The following is a 16,612-nucleotide window of genomic DNA, read 5'->3' on the forward strand; positions in this document are numbered from 1 at the left end:
TGTGCATATCTTCTGTCAGTTTCTCTGTACTTGTTTATGGTGGTCCTTCAAGCTTTTTTTCAAGTTCAAAGGGACTGAGACAAGGAGATCCATTGTCATTTCTCTTGATTACCCTTTCTATGGAAGTGCTCAGTAAAATGATTGATTAGACAGTTATGGGAGGAATGATGTCGGGGTTTAAACTGGAGGGAAAGAATGGTGACGCTTTGACTATCTCGCATTTGTTGTTCACTAGTGATACTATAATTTTCTGTGGAGTGGACTTGGAGCATATTACAAACTTGAGATGTCTTTTGATGTGCTTTATGGCAGTCATGGGGTTGAGGGGGAACCTAAACAAAAGTGAGATAGTGCCAGTAGGAATTGTGCTGAATGTGGAAGAATTAGCCCATAACCTTTTTGGGTTTACCATTGGGATCTATTTTTAAGGCTCATCAGCTTATGATGATGATAAGGGAAAGCAACATTACGGAGAGAGAGTTTGTCAGCTCAAACAAGAAAACAAAGCGTTTTAGGTCTGTGCTATATCCATCTTATGTATTTAGATTTGGATTTTCTGATTTTTAAAATATTTTTTTATTAGTTTGGTCGAGTGATCTAATTTTCAAGGTCATCAGTTGTGTTCTTTAGTAACTGTTTGGTCTGTGTCCTTTTGAATTAAGGCTAATATAGTCCTTTCATCTGTTCTCGTGGCTAGTCTCTCTAAGGTTCTGTCCTTAATCAGTTCAGAACTTCCTTAGTAATTTAAGCTTTTTACAACTCAGGTTTCTGTTAGTTGTAGCCAGTAAAATCTTGTTCAATTGGCAACTCCTTACCTTGTAAGAACAGAGTTGAGGGCAAAGTCATGCATTTAAAACCCGCTGGGTGCAAGTGTAACCTGCTTAAATAGTTTCTTTTAGCAGTAATATAAGAATTTAGCTCTTTTCCCTCATTTCAGATTTCCAAATGAAAGATGGAATTGTCGCAAGCATTGCATCATTTGCATGGCTTCTCAGACTTTATCAATGAGCTTCAGTTACTGGATTTTCCATTAAAAGGTGACCCTTTCACATGGGATAATAACATGGGCAAACCTTCTCTCTCTCGCATTGATTGTTTTTTGGCTGTGATAGCGTCGGAGAAACACTTTCTGGATGCAGTGCAGAGGTTGATTTCACAACTAGTGTCAGACTATCACCCCATTTTGTTGGGTTGTGGTGCTTCTAGTAGAGGAAAATATGAATTCAGATTTGAAAATATGTGGCTACAAGTACCTGGGTTTGTGGATAAGGTTCAGAGTTGGTGGGAAATGTATAGGTTTATGGGCTCATCCAGCTTTGTCTTGTTCATGAAACTCAATCAGCTAAAAGGTGATCTGAAAACGTGGAATAAGGAGATTTTTGGAGAGATTGGGATGCAGAAAAGTAGAGCTTTGTGTGAGCTATCGTGGCTAGAGTTAAAGGAGGAGAGTGGATTAAATGATGAAGAAATAAGGAGTAGAGATGAATTGAAGATTGGGATAGAAAAAATTGTTCAGGTAGAAGAAATGAGCTGGAGACAAAATTCCAGGACACATTGTTTGAAGGAAGGGGATGGTAACACAAAATCCTTTAATAGATTGTCCAATTCCCATAGACAAGCTAAGTATATTGGGAGTTTGGAAGTGGATGGCTTAATGCTCATGGAAGAGAGTGAAATTAAAGATGGGATTGTTGCTTTTTATAAGAACTCGTACAAAGAAACTGTTGAAACACACCCGAGGATGGATGGTTTTGAATTTTCTACCCTTGGGGAGGAAGATAGAGAATGGGTTGAGAGGGTATTTGAAGAAGATGAACTGTTTTCAGCACTGAAGTCCATGAATGGGGATGAAACTCCTGGTCCCGATGGTTTCACCGTAGCTTTTTTCCAAAAATGTTGGGGAGTGATCAAAGAAGACGTGATGAGATTCTTACCCAAGTTTCATATGGGAGGCACCTTTGAAAAGAGTTTAAATGCCTCTTTCATAGCCCATGTTCCAAAGAAACCAAGTGCAACTAATATTGAATACTTCAGCCCAATTAGTTTGGTGGGAAGTATTTACAAAATCTTAACGAAGGTTTTGGCAAATAGATCGAGGAGTGTATTGGGTAAGCTGGTATCAGATCCACAGAATGCAGTCGCAAGGGGAAGACATTTTAGATTCTGTCCTAATAGCAAATGAATGCCTGGAAAGTAGAGTTCAGAGCAACTTGCCAGGACTAATTTTCAAAGTTAATATTGAGGCTTACGACCATGTTTGTTGGGAGAGCCTCCTATATTTGTTAGAGATATGGGTTTGGAGAGAGTTGGAGAAGATGGATACAGATGTGCATATCTTCTGTCAGTTTCTCTGTATTTGTTGATGGTAGTCCTTCAAGCTTTTTCTCAAGTTCCAAAGGACTGAGACAAGGAGATCCACTGTCATCTCTCGTGCTTATCCTTATCATGGAAGTGCTCAGTTCAATAATTGATAAAGCAATTAAGCAAGGAATGACAACGGGGTTTAAAATCGAGGGAAGGAATGGTGATGCTTTAACTATTTCTTATTTGTTGTTTGCTAAGGATACTATAAGTCTATAATTTTCTGTGAAGTGGACTGGGAGCAACTTGTAAACTTGAAATTTATTTTGTATTTTTTTGAGTTATTCATGGGGTTGAGAGTGAACCTAAACAAAAGTGAGATGGTGCCAGTAGGAATTGTGCTGAATGTGGAAGCATTAGCTAAGTTTTTGTGTTGTAAAGTAAGCTCTTTTCCCATAACTTTTTTGGGTTTACCATTGGGATCTTTTTTTAAGGCTTAAAATATCTAGATTGGAACTAGAGAGTATGAAAAGAGACTGGCCAGGTGGAAGAACTATACCTCACAATATGGGTTAGAATTATTCATATTGAGTTACCCTAGACAGTGGGCTGCATCAAACAGTAGCAATCTATTCAGTGAGGTGGGAAGAATGTTGGTCAATCGGATGAATCAATGGAGGAGAAGCATTCTTGCTCCTACAGGTCCTTTCCATCCGAAAAGAACATCAGATGAAAAGAGAACACTGGCCTTTGAATTGATATCCTTGCCCCTACTTGGTAAGTGGTACCAACATAGTGAACTTCGAGATATATGCAATTATCAGGATTTCACAGAAGAAGTTTTTCGTGGGTTTATACAAAAGACGTGATATCTACCATCATATGCTTACTACTGCCTTTGAAGTTAAGCTAGTTATTCAGAATATTTAGTTTATAGCCCTTGGAATTATGATGAAGTGGATTAAATTCACAATTTTGACATTTAATAAAGTTGAACAAAGTGGCCAAGAATCTTGTAGCTCAATTGACATCTCTTGGTGTGTCCAACAAAGACGTCCATAGTTCAAAAATTCTTACTTCCTTATATAACTATCGAATCATCAAAATGATAAAGTTGTACGAAGTTGTTTTCCATCTAAGATGACCTGCAAGAAGAAGCGAGTTCATGTATACCAGGACATGTTTTTTATTATAAATAAATAATTTTTAGAAATTATTTGCTAAATTAACAGTTTTTAAAGCTATTTAGGGAATAGCCTTCTTGTAAACTTGTCTAATAGACAAGTTCCAAGTTTCAACATTGAAATTGTCTCTCCAGACCGAGTTCAACTTGAACTCCCCACATAGACAACATTATCATGTCAACATAACGGGGTTCAAGACTCATTATTTGTGGAGGGGGTTTAATCCGTGTCTATAGTGGGAGATGTGTTAAAGAGTTCATTCAATCTATAGGGGTGGCATCTAGTGCTGATGTTGAGCTTTGGGCTCTTAGGGTTGGTTTGATACTTTGTATTAGATTAAACATTTTGGCTAATTTCATAAAATAAAATTAAAAAAAAAAAAAAAAACCCTGTGGCGAGAAAGAGCTTGATGCTAAAGCGTGCTTGGCTGGGTTATTGAAGAATTTATAGTAATTTATATCACACTTTTCTTATTATAGATTGCAAGACCTTTACCAACTAAATCTTTAAAGTGAGGATTAAGCGTTGCTTTCATGAAGCTAACAAATGTGCAGATGCTTTGACTTGAACTAAAAAGGGATTGAATTCAAGCTAACATTTTATGCTTTTTGAAAGTCCACTTGTGGAACTATGTATGCTGTTATTTTATGACAATTTTGATCTATATTATGAGAGGCTGTGACCTCTTCACACTAACTCTATTTAATTTTTGTTAATGCAATTCTGTTTCTACCAAAAACAAAATAATATCCATTGAAAATAAGCTCATCCAAACAATAGCTAATAAAAAAACTGAATCTTCACCCCCAAATTATCCCTCTTTGTGTTCTTTAAAATTAAGAGGATGTAAGGGCACATGGGATCTCAAGAAAAATGTTCACACTTCACATCAGGAAGACAAAAAAAAAGGACTCGTTGTTTTATAAATCGATCCCGTACGACAACGTTCCATATATGGGCCAGATGGGCCACAGCAACAGAGTCTGGGTCGTTTCTCGGCCCAAACTAAAAAAGTCAAAACGACAACTTTTCGTTTGCAAATTTGAATTTCAAAATTTTCGCTCCCATTGTAGTAATACCACTGCCCACGTGGCAAGCTAGGAGTTGTCGCGGAGTGAATGAATGAACAATGAAAGAGAAAAATCATTGTAATAATTAAAAGGAGCAGTGAGCAGTGAAACATGGATCTCTATTCTCTACGATTAACGATATTTTTTTAGCTTTTTTAAAAGCCTCCCATCGGATTCGAATCCGATTCAAACAAACAGGTGAGTCCGTATTAATTAGGGTTTTCAAATTTCCATTTCCATTTTCACTTGCGCTTATAGCTTTCATTTCAGAGAGAGAGAGAGAGAGAGATTGAAGAAAAATCTTAGCCATAATTCAATTGCAGAAGGAGATGAAGAAGGCGAATCGTCGCTCAAAGCAAGCGAGTCCAGGTGCTTCTTCATCGTCGCCAGGTTCTGATGATAAGCAAAAGCAGAATTACGAGGAGAGAGTTCGCCATCTCGAACAAGAAAACAAAGCGTTTCAGGTCCGTTATGTGTTTAGATTTGGTTTTTTTTTTTTTTTGCTTTTTTAATATTTTGTTATTAGTTTGGATGAGTGATTTTCTGATTTTCAAGGTCATCGGCTGTGTTCTGTAGTGTCTGTTTGGCTGCCGAGAATGTGATCGTGTGCTATTTTTGGTTTTGTGTTTGTTACGGGTCTGTTTGGATGATGAGAAAATGTAGGAAATGTCGAAGAGTAGCTGCTAAAGTGTGTTTGACTCTTTTTTTTTCTAGGAACTTTATTTTCATCTGGAAGTTTAACTTGATTGAGCTATAGGTATCACTTGAAAGTTTTTCATTCACAGGGACTTTGAGTTAACAAAGAAGCTCTGTTAGGTTGAATCTGATATTGCTTTGGTTGCTGAGATTGTTAGCGGAAGTGATTGAAATCCTGCTTTTCAGATACTTGGATCTTAGGCTCTACATTATTGTTAAAGTGTAGAACTAAAAGGGTTTATTTGATGAGAGAAAGTTATAAAGAAGGATAAGATGAAATTTCCTTCAATGCAACTGTATTTTCAGAGAAAACTGATAAATTACTAGTTGTCCTAAAAGTTTAAGTTGTTAAGAAATGGTGAAATTTGAACCCATTATTCTAATACTACCCCATGTGTGAGTCTAGACTCCCTCTTAATAAATAGGACCAAACGCACGGGATATTTTAACTTTCTAAGTGGGAGGTAAAATGGGTATAAGACTGAACTTAGGACTGCCTACTTTAACAACATGACAAATTACCACATGTGCTGAAAGTTTAAACCTTTAGAAAATGGTGAGTTAAATTATTTTTATCCGTTACTCTAACAAAAATTTTGGAAGAGTATTTCAGTATTGCTTCCTTACTGAAATTTTGATCAAAATTGGCAGAAGGAGATTGAGGAACTAAGGGGAAAAGTAGCGAATGGTTCACTTTCACCTGCTTCTAATGGTAGTGTTGAAAAGCTTAAAGAGGATTATCTGCAAAAGCTGAATGTCCTTGAAGAACAGGTTTGTTTTTATTTGCATAGTGATAACATGTTTTGATAACAACATCATTGCATGTTGTGAAACCATATTTTCTTTTGCAGGTTACAGAGTTGAAGAAGAAACAACGTGTTCAGTCTCAACTCTCAACTAAAAGGCCAAAAGGCGACGAAGCAACAAGAAGGTTGCAGTTTGAGATTCAAAGTTTAAAGGCTCAGAAGGTGCTGTATTGTTGTAGACGAGCTTGTCTATATAAACTGTTGTTCATTTCATGGTTTACAGCATTAACACTTTCTTAATATTTAGGTTCAACTACATTGTAAGAACAAGCTAGAGTCTGTGCAGTTTAGAGTAAGCAAGGCTTCACTGGAAAAAGAAGTTCTTCAGGTATATGCATCACTACAGGATTCAGCATCATTTAATTGTTTTCTCAAAATTGAATTTCAAAGATTGGCACCATAGTTAAGTTGAAAAAGAAATCTTTGGGGATCTTCGTTTGATTCTTATGCACTGGTCTTAAATTTATGCTTTGAATTTGGCTTCCCCTCCTCAGACTGTCCAAGATATAATGTTTTAGTTTGTTATGTCTATGTTGTTCAGGAGTCTTTCTGCACATATTTGGTTTCATCTTATTCATATATTTTTCTATAAATGTAGCCTCACTGAAATATGGAAATATTTTGTTATGAAGTCCAATAAAGGCTCTAATCATGATCTTTACCTTGCATGATGTGCTGATCTTTATCTAGCACCATTTCTTGATTATTTATTTATTTGCTTTCTGATTTTTACTAACAAACCTTTGGGTTTTTTACTCACAATTGTTTGAGTTTTAAACTTTTAATCTATTATGAGACCTTGTGTTTCAAGTATTATTCATTGAATGCAGTACCATGTTGATTGATTATAATATTGTATAGAATTTGGATATCTAATACATGAAAATATGTTCAAGGTGCCTGTAACGCAATTTGAATGATCTTCTCCATCAAAGTCCCTTTCAACTGACATTACATAGTAGAACCCTACTTAGTCTCAATAGAAAAAAGATTGCTTGCATGCATTGTTTGATCATGTTTCGAGTATGTGTCAACATATCATGATTTGTCATGGTAGTGTCTAACACTCCATGTAGTTAGGTCTTTTTATTATATTTCCTTGTATGGGGCATGTGTTGGACTTAGTTGACAAAATACGTATTGCTCAAGTTGTCTTGGTAGAAAGTGTAAACTTGGTCATGCACAGCCATTGAATTTGAAGCTAGAGCAAATTTTACAATGGTGTGAGAACATGCGCTCAAATAATTTTTATTACCTTTGGCATTACAGAGATTTATGCTAGTAACTTGCTTTGCTTTCTTAAGGTTGCTGTTGAAACCTCTGGATGATTGTGGGCATTTTATCTGGGATTTCCATTATGTCAATATATTTGATTTCTTTGGAATATCTGCATCAACAGCTTAGGAAGGAGAAAAGGAGGGATGCGTATGAGATGCAAAAGCTATTAGCTTCGAATCAGAGACTAAAGATGGTAAAGCCTTGTTTTCTTTATGAAGATATACGCCTATTATTTTTTTTTGAAGGGGGGGGGGATGTGGAGGGGTGGGGGAGGGGATGTGAGTCCCTTCTGGAAATTTGTTTTCCTACCTTTGGTCCTTTTGTGCAGGTCTTACAACGAAAGACAGAAGAGGCATCTGCGGCCACAAAACGGCTAAGAGAGCTGATAGAATCTCGAAAGGCTTTGTCACGCAGATCAGCTGGTTAGATCTAGTGCTTCATTCTGTTCTTGTTTGTTTTCCACCATTATATTACAATCTGACATCTGTTTATCTTTGTCTTGGTTAAATCTTATGTGTAGGTGCCAGAGTTGGCAAAACTCATGGAGTTCAGGTATTTTGTTACGGAATTGGAAGGATTATTTAAAATTTGTGGCTGATTTACACACTGCATTTACATTGATCAGTTAATTATTTGGTGATATATGTAAAGTGCCATTTGGCTGTGCTTCTTATGGGATGACATTTTTTGCATAGATTCATTTCATGGATGTTTACTTGCAAGTTAATTTGGTTAAATTATTTGGAATATTAATACCTTAATATGTTTTATATATTATTAGAAGAAAACCCCATGAAATAGGTATGTACTCCCTAAGACAAATTATTACAAATCATGGCTGGAATGTGGTCTGTTTTTTTTCCATGCGCTCCTATTCAAAATTTCTGGCTACTTGAGTTTGATACTATAGTCTTTAGTTTGATTTGACAGACTAAAATTCTTCAAGATTACATGACATTTTTCATCAATTGACCAAGAAGTCCTTTCCCCCTCATATGAGAATTTCAAGACCAAAATCTGAAATGGTGCTTCTATTTTGGACAGTCCAGTCTTGCAAATAATGTGCAAACTGTATCTTTATAACACTGGGAACTCATATTTTTTAGTTCAATCATAAAGACAATGACCAAAGTTATATACTACGGATGCATGTGTAATTGCTGACTGTGCTGAACGAGATCATCTGTATTTGAGTCTAATCCAAGCCTAGATTGGTTCATGGGACTTTGTGGTCTCTAGTTTCTTTTAGGGGAGTTCTTATATTTCACCTCACTTGAAATGGTTGGTGCAGGCCCTGCAGGGTGTTGAGCATGAGTTTGAAGCCTCATCATGGTTACATGAGTTATGTTCTCAATATGAACGTCAAATGGAAGAGTGAGTCTTTGTATCTTTACCCCGTTGAACTAATACCAATATAGTGCTTTCATATGTTCTCTTTGTTAAAGGTTCAGTCCTTGGTATGAATAAACTCAGAACTTCACTAATTTAGTAGTTTTAGTTTTGTTCTAACTCAAATGGCGCATTGGCACCTCTTATAACTTGTAAGAACAGAGTAAAGAGTGAAGTCATGGGTTCAACACCTGCCATCCCACCAAATGTGCTTGTTACTTAAAAAGTTTCTATTTCTTGTAATATAATCTGTTGTTATGACTAGATTTGGTCTAGATGTTGACAGGCTCTATATAACTGTAGGGAAAAGTAGTTGACACTAAGTTTTATTATTGAAAATTTAACTCTTCCATTAAGAAACTATGTAGAGAGGAGCGTGGATGCATACTGTATTTCACATTTCTGATTGCCTTGAAGGAAAACAAGTTATATCTCTTGAGCATCTTTTGTTAGTCACGTATTTCCCTAGCTAAGTATCAAATATGTCTCACAGCATATGCTTTTTTTAGCATTTTGTTTGAGGTATATATATATGCGTATTATTTCTCCCTCCCATACCACTATCCAGAATTTTTATGGTAGGGTATCATGGAGACTGAGGTGATAAAACTGGGCAATTTTATGTACTAGTGCACTTCTAGAGGTTAATTGAAAAAAAAAATCAAAGCTTCTATTTTTAACAATCGCAAGCTGCATGTGGAACCATTTTTCTGGTATGCCTGTTTTATTCAATTCATGACTGGGATGGCTAGGATGGCTGAGGAGGTTGCAATGCTCAGGGAAGAATCAGAATTGCTGAAGCAAGAAAATCTTAGGTGAGAAACTTTGTTGCTGAATTTTTCTTCCTGGATTGTTCTGTGTTCTTTTCCCTGGCAGTTTATTTGGCAATTCCATGCTTATAAAACCTTTGATGAACCTTTCCTTCTTGAACTTTAAAGGTGCCCATTACAGGAGAAAGAAGTTGATTGCTTAGAGCAGGATGAAGATATAAAAGATCTGAAGGAACAAATAGTCAGCCTAAGTGGTTTGGTTAGACAACTACAAATTCAAAAGGCTGAATTCGTTCATAGGGATAAATCACAGGTTAGTTTATTTGGCTGTAACACATATAAAGCTTTGATGTACAAGAAATTCATATTGTACAAAATTAAATACTACATTAATTCACTTGTATGAATTTGAATAGACTATGATATTTAAATATTTAAACATCTGATGATCAGGATAATTTGGGCCAACCCTCCTTTTCTGCTGGGAGTAGCGAAGATTTCTTTCAGAGCCTGGATACATGTGAATCGGAACATTTTGGGGACACTAATGCTACAAAGGAGAAAAATGCAGTCACGATTTGCTGCTCATGCAGCAAGAAGTCTTTGTGCAAGACTACGAAATGTAGATGCAGATCTACTGGTGCTGGCTGTGGCAAATCATGTGGCTGTGCACTTTCTAAGTGCACCAATAGAGAAGCTGTTCAAGTCAAGTTGAGTAGCACCCCACAATCAGAGATGGCTGAAAGCGTTCTGAATTGTTCAGAGATTGTTGAGGCAGAGATGACCAATACAGTTGCTTCGCAAGGTGCAATGCTCCTTCAGCGTGCACTAGACGAGAAGCCTGTTGAGATGAACGGCAATCATAGGACAAGAAAGCAACCATTAGCTGACATTGGGAATAGGCTGGTATGATTTGTTTTTTACCAAGCCATTCCCATATTTAGTACTTAAAAAATGCATGTCTATTTGGCACTAGCCTTTTCTTTAGCCTTTTAACTAATTTGCCTATGTACAGTTTTTTAAAGTCCTACTTTTTCTAGCTACAACTATACTTTACCTAGCTTTCAACACATGCAAACACACTAGGAAATGATATCTACACTCACCTTATATGTTCTGGCACCTGGCTATCTGCATTGTCTCATAAGAACTTTTGAAACTCTCTAGGGGCTGCAATCCTCTTATTGCAACTGACATTCGTAACTTAATGCTTGCTGGTGTTTTTCTTTTTTCTTTTAGCACTGGATGGGATCCATCAGGTGCTTCGTATTTCTCCTTGCTTGCTAACAGAGAATTTGAACCCCTACAGATTGAATCAGATGATCTAAAACCAGGCCGGAAGAAGAAAGGGCGAAAACCAGAAATTCAAGTTGTAACCGTAGACCCACCTTCCTCACTTCCTGAAAATATCAAAGGCCAAAGAAAAGCAGATAAAAAGTGAAGTGCAAGCAGATATCGTTTTGAAATTAGCTGGGCCTGTGCAGCAAGCAGTCCTCAAATAACAGACCATTGATATAGAGTAATTCTGATCAGCTTGATGAATTTGTTTGTTAGTAAGGTGACTGGTTGTTCCTACTTCAAAATATCTAGTACGGCAGGCTAGAGCATTGAATCAGAAAGAGAACTGCTGCCTTTGACTTGACAATCATTCCTTAATCCCCCATTAGTAAGATTACTTGCACCAATACAGAAGTTTGAAATGTATGCCATCAGCTTGAAGTGAAAATTTCTATTTGAATTTTGAGAGTACATGGATCTAATATAAGGAGTGGATTTTTTTATAGTGAAGACTGATGATCTTTTACAGAATGGGTTGTGTTTGATATGGTGTAATAATTTGATACTCAACCTTGGTTGCTTGAGTGCTGTTGAATATTCGTTTTTTCTATAGGAAAATTTGGGTTTTCATCTTCTTCTGCAGCCTGCAGTCATCTTCGTAACTGAGGTGGACCATTGCTTATGGCTATAGCTTAAGAAATTTCAGTTCAAATTATCGTTTGGTCAGAAGCCCCTCAAACTCAGCATTGGCTAGTATGAAATGAAGTTAAAAAGTTTATATTTAAACTCCATCAAAGGAAATAAAAGTGATGGTTTCCCAAAATTTACCTCCATAATTGAATATAGAATTCGTGTCAAACGATTTCATACCAACTAATTCAGTTTGCATGGGACATTGAAACAGCCCCAAACATGTGAATTGAGAATTGTATAATCATCCCTCTAGGTCTTGTACTTAAAACTTTGAACTTGTAGCATACATAGAGATCTTGGTGCCATTTGTGAGGGCTTCATATCAGGAAACCCTGATGTAGCTAATATGATTGAATTGCTGACCTCCAGGACCCCTATATTACAGAGAAGAGACTTGGTTGTCCCAGTGAGGTGTAGAGTGCGAGACAACTTCAGTCGTTTTTTATTTGCCCCAAATGAGCGTTTACGATGGTGGAAATGGCATGAGCATCAGAACTAGATAATGTAGATTAATTTAAAAGACAAACAATAATTATCATATAACTCATGAAAAACTTTTTCCATACAACAAAGGGTTTGCTCTATTGTTGATCTAAAAATAGTGTTTATATCACCATCTTGATGCCTAACACAAACCCTTTTGCTAAGTCTTTGATGCTCACTGCACCGCCATTTCTAAGTCCCAAAGTGATCTCTAGCACCACTTACTTACTCCCAGGGTCAGCTTCATTTTATTTCAAGTTTAGTAACCCAGTAGTCAAGTTGACTGGCAACACACTCAGATCCTGTGGAACCATATGAGCTAAATTTCTTCACTGCATTTTCCACTCCAAGAAACTCGTATACATCCTCGTCGAAAAATGGGCTTATAGTTCTCAGTTCTTTTAGATGCAGGTCCTGAAGCTGGCAGCCTTTTGAGACGCACAAGGCTACAGACCTTCCAACTATGTCATGAGAAGTCCTGAAAGGAACACCCTGAAAGAAAATAACAATAATAAATAAACTATGAGTAACAACTTTTGAGAAACCAGAGAGAGAGAGAGGAAAGCTTGGTATCTAAAAAATCTAGAGGTGCAAGTATAAACTGCAATTCCCCTCTCAATATCTGCATGCAATTTATGGGTCATTTGAATATTAAAAATGTCAACCAACTTGAAGTTGAAATATATTTCATCCCAGCACGATGCATAAATTAGGTGGCTAATTTATGCAAGGGTGTCAAAAACATACTAGGATCAACTGTGGAACTTCTTTCATGGCAGTTTCAGTGCTGCATATCTATTCATGCTGGAAATTTGAAAATCAAAGAACTATGGCCATTGGTGAAAAAGTTTATCAAAATATATGGCTTACCTTTTTCACAAGATAATCAGCAAGAGTGGTGGCATCAAGATGACCAGCAGGTAAAGACTTTCGTATTCTCTCCTGATTAAAGGTAATGTTCTGAGCAAACTCTGCTGACACTTCAAGCATCCCCAAAATTGTCTTTACACTGTCAAATGCAGGTTCCTTATCTTCCTGTGTCAAGGAAAAAACATATTTAAAATACTGATGGGATTAAAAAAGAAATATGGAAGAGTGTCTATATATAGGTAAGCTAGCTTTTCAAACTTCGTTCTATAGAAGATTTAACACATAATACAAGCATGCAAGTATTCTTTGTGTATGAATCATTGTTACATGCATACATATGTATTCTAGTAAGCAGGTAAGGTAGACATGATGTGGGTTATCAAATTTCAATGCATGAAGGCTGAAATAGACCCCCCCCCCCCCTCATCTCCTTTTCTTTTCACTCACCAAATGAAGAAATGAAAGCATTTTACCTGCAAATCACGATTGTAAGCAAGAGGAAGCCCTTTGCACACTGTGAGAAGAGTAACCAGGTCTCCAATGACTCTGGCAGATTTTCCACGAACAAGTTCCATAGGATCTGGATTTTTCTTCTGAGGCATTATACTACTTCCAGTAGAAACAGAGTCACTTGGTGTAATAAAACCAAACTCCTCTGAAGCCCACAGTACCCATTCTTCACCAAGCCGAGAAAGATGAACGGCTGTGATGGAATTAGCAGAAAGAAACTCCAACACAAAATCTCGATCTGAAACTGCATCAATACTACTCAAAATATAAAATGTCACCAGTTATTAGTGGATGCCAGAGGTCAAGAAGTAAGTAACATACAAAGCAAAAACGTCCAGCAGATGAATGCAAATGGACAAGAGACCATCACTGCCAGGCTCTTCAAATTGATCATGTGGTGCAGAATCAGATCATAGATATTCTAAAACAAATTCTAAGGCACCATTTGAAAACAAATTCTTGTCCATATGGTATATGTTTGTATTTTAGCATCGAAATTCATCTTTAAACCAAACAAGAAGATCTCCAAAGACAAAATCCAACGTTAGATATCTGCAATTTCTTGTAGTCTGTTTACCACATTGATAAGCTGAGATCATTACACAACAATTACCATGCATATGCATTTGTATTACATAATGTGAGATTGGAATTAACAGGTGACTGTGAGAGACATACTACCACAAACTGTTAAAACATTTTGCATGTTGCCACAGGACCAAAATTCTCACCTATGACACCTAAGGAGTAAACTATCAAGGGCATACCTGTTCCTCATGGGAGCAGTGAATCCCAAAGCGTCTGAAGTCATGAATCGATCGATGGGAAGGCCAGTGCCAGCCAATGCACAGGCACCTAAAGGGGAGAAATTCTGCCTAGCTCTGCAATCTAATAACCGACCAGCATCACGTTCAAGCTACAAGACAACATTATGGCCAAGTCTCTTCAAGTTCAAAAATAAGGAAGAAGTACATCTTAGTAAATGTTTCAGCTCTCATGATTATGCCAGTAATATCATTATCAGCAATTTATGCATGGTTAAAAGAACAAAATGAAAAAGGTAGCGAAAATTGTTGTTCCTAGCATTATTATTATTATAAGAAACACCAAAGAGCTTCAATCAAAGAATATTAAGTTTAGAGGGGCTTAAGAGTCCATCCTTATGGTTGTTTTTCCAACAGCCTGTTTTGCTATTTCATAATGAATAGAATCCTTTAATTGTGCATCAAGCATGCCAATGCACTCTAACTCAAAAGGCTCCTCCTCCTTTTGTAAGAGCATGGAAGAGGTGAGTTCATGGGTTCAAAATTCACCAAATTGTGTTATGTACCAATTAAGCAAAATTATTTTGTATCAAGCATTCGTGCACTTATATTCTTTTCACCTTTTTCTTTTATATTCTTATTAATTAAAAACAGAATTTTAGAAAAATGTCCAGAAAAACCAGCATCTATGAACACAACTAGAACATGAACAGTAAACCATATTGTCTTTGATAGTGCAAAAATGTATCAAATTTAAACCTGCTCAACATATGCTAAGAGAAGATGTTGCAGCAAAACAGGCTGCGCCCTCTGCAAATGTGTATAACCGGGAACGATAAGTCCCTCGTTCTTCAATGCCAAAATCACCATTGAAACCTGAAGATGTCTGATGCGTGCAACAATCTTATCAATAGCATCACGACACCACAGGCGAAAGTCTGTCGAGGCTTGATCATTTCGGCTCCGAGCAGTGTGAAGTTTCTTGGCAGGTTCACCAATCTTATCAGTAAGTGCTGCTTCAATGTTCATGTGCACATCCTCCCTATCAGTTCTCCAAACAAATTCGCCATTCTCAATGCTCCTCTCAATCTCATCAAGACCTTGAAGAATACTATCCCTATCACTCATACTCATCAATCCCTACAACATGATAACACATATCACCACCCATTGTCTATGAATTATAAAATTTTACAACAAAAATAGAACATGCACTATATTTGTACCCAAAAAATAAAATAAAATAAAAAACCTTGACTTTGAGACTCAACCAAGTATCAGTACTACATGTAAATCACCTCACTCATTCCAAAAATCACAATTCCTCATTTCCACTTCTTTTCCCTTTTTCCATCAAACATTTTCTCAGGAAACAAACAGACTCCAAATATAATAGAACATGCAACATTATAACACATATCACCACCCATTGTCTATGAATTTCAAATTTTTTACAACAAAAATACAACATGCACTATCTTTGTACAAAAACCAAAAACCTTGACTTTGAGACTCAACCAAGTATCAGTACTACATGTAAATCACCTCACTCATTCCAAAAATCACAATTCCTCATTTCCACTTCTTTTCCTTTTTTCCATCAAACATTTTCTTAGGAAACAAACAGACTCCACATATAATAGAACATGCACTACAGTTGTACATACTTCCAAGAACTTTGAAGAATATTCTTGCCAAAACCAAAAATAAAATAAAAAAAACCTCAACTTTGAGACTAAACCAAAAATCATAAATCCTCATTTCCACAAGACATTTTCTCAGGAAACAAACAGAAACCCAAAAAGAAAAAGAAGCAAAAAGAGGAAAACCTGTTTGGCGAGCATGGAAGCGTGGGCTCGACTCCCCATTATATCTTGCTTGTAAAGCTCCTTATCGAAAGATATCGACTCAGTGAACCGCTCCACCGCGTCAGTCACACTCTCCTCGAACCTTCCACCCCACAGCTTCACCTCTTTGTCATTCTCCGCGGCGGCGCTGGCGTTGTTCATGGCTTCCAAGACACACCGGACCTCCAACTTGGGCTTGGGCTTGGGCTTGACCCAATGGGTTAAACCGACCGATGGTGTTCGGGGCTTTGAGAATTGGGATCGGAGTGACAATAGCAAGGAAGTTGAGGAAGCAGAGGTTAGAGACTCCATATGAAAAAAGCGAATTTGTCAGTGGGTTCGGGTTTTTAGTGGCAACTGAGTGCTTGTGTGTCAGCATGTGCTTCGTTTTCGCTTTTTTGGACTTGCCAAGGGAGGGTTTAGTGGGTTTTGTCGTCGGGTAAATGGGTCATGGGTGTGACCCGGTTTTTGTTTGAACTGTGGGTAAATTGGGCTTTGTTTAGAACTGATTGGGTTTGATGAGTCCAATTTGTTATGGGGAAATTAGGCCTGGGAAATCAGCCTGTTATCGATTGGTCTATGAGAATGTGTGCTAAGCCATGTTTGGGACAAACAAAAAAGAGGTGAAAATGGAATATAGTTTTTCGTTCTTAAAATGTTTTCATTGAAAAAG

The 16,612-nt window shown here is 37.0% G+C and overlaps 2 protein-coding genes across 3 annotated transcripts; one reads left to right on the forward strand and one right to left on the reverse strand.

Moving 5' to 3' along the window:
• The first annotated feature begins 4,613 nt into the window (after nt 1-4,613).
• On the forward strand, nt 4,614-11,484 carry LOC142619358 (kinesin-like protein KIN-4C). Of its 2 annotated transcripts, none has more exons than XM_075792439.1 (13): nt 4,614-4,753; nt 4,879-5,019; nt 5,903-6,022; nt 6,103-6,219; nt 6,305-6,385; nt 7,457-7,528; nt 7,664-7,757; nt 7,856-7,887; nt 8,627-8,709; nt 9,477-9,539; nt 9,663-9,807; nt 9,948-10,400; nt 10,804-11,484. In XM_075792439.1, exons 2-13 carry the CDS (start codon nt 4,885-4,887, stop codon nt 10,933-10,935), a joined length of 1,527 nt encoding a protein of 508 aa, XP_075648554.1. In that variant the 5' UTR covers nt 4,614-4,753; nt 4,879-4,884; the 3' UTR covers nt 10,936-11,484. The 2 variants fall into 2 exon arrangements, with proteins under 2 accessions (XP_075648554.1, XP_075648555.1); XM_075792440.1 differs by having other exon boundaries at nt 4,651-4,753; nt 4,826-5,019.
• Nucleotides 11,485-11,978: 494 nt separating this feature from the next.
• LOC142619357 (argininosuccinate lyase, chloroplastic) lies at nt 11,979-16,333 on the reverse strand. The gene is made up of 6 exons (XM_075792437.1): nt 15,922-16,333; nt 14,852-15,232; nt 14,096-14,244; nt 13,292-13,583; nt 12,819-12,983; nt 11,979-12,440 (listed from the first exon to the last, which is right to left on the reverse strand). Exons 1-6 carry the CDS (start codon nt 16,249-16,251, stop codon nt 12,192-12,194), a joined length of 1,566 nt encoding a protein of 521 aa, XP_075648552.1. The 5' UTR covers nt 16,252-16,333; the 3' UTR covers nt 11,979-12,191.
• Between the last annotated feature and the right edge of the window lie 279 nt (nt 16,334-16,612).

Source organism: Castanea sativa, chromosome 12 (assembly GCF_040712315.1).
Source record: "Castanea sativa cultivar Marrone di Chiusa Pesio chromosome 12, ASM4071231v1".
NCBI classification, from domain to species: Eukaryota; Viridiplantae; Streptophyta; class Magnoliopsida; order Fagales; family Fagaceae; genus Castanea; species Castanea sativa.

Coding starts and splice junctions, on each gene's coding strand:
- LOC142619358 (XM_075792439.1), top strand. CDS start 4,885: ATGAAGAAGGCGAATCGTCGCTCAAAGCAAGCGAGTCCAGGTGCTTCT. Junction 5,020..5,902: donor AAGAAAACAAAGCGTTTCAG/GTCCGTTATGTG, acceptor CAAAATTGGCAG/AAGGAGATTGAGGAACTAAG. Junction 8,710..9,476: donor TATGAACGTCAAATGGAAGA/GTGAGTCTTTGT, acceptor TGGGATGGCTAG/GATGGCTGAGGAGGTTGCAA.
- LOC142619357 (XM_075792437.1), bottom strand. CDS start 16,251: ATGGAGTCTCTAACCTCTGCTTCCTCAACTTCCTTGCTATTGTCACTC. Junction 14,245..14,851: donor TCTTAGCATATGTTGAGCAG/GTTTAAATTTGA, acceptor GTTGTCTTGTAG/CTTGAACGTGATGCTGGTCG. Junction 12,984..13,291: donor CTTACAATCGTGATTTGCAG/GTAAAATGCTTT, acceptor TCCTTGACACAG/GAAGATAAGGAACCTGCATT.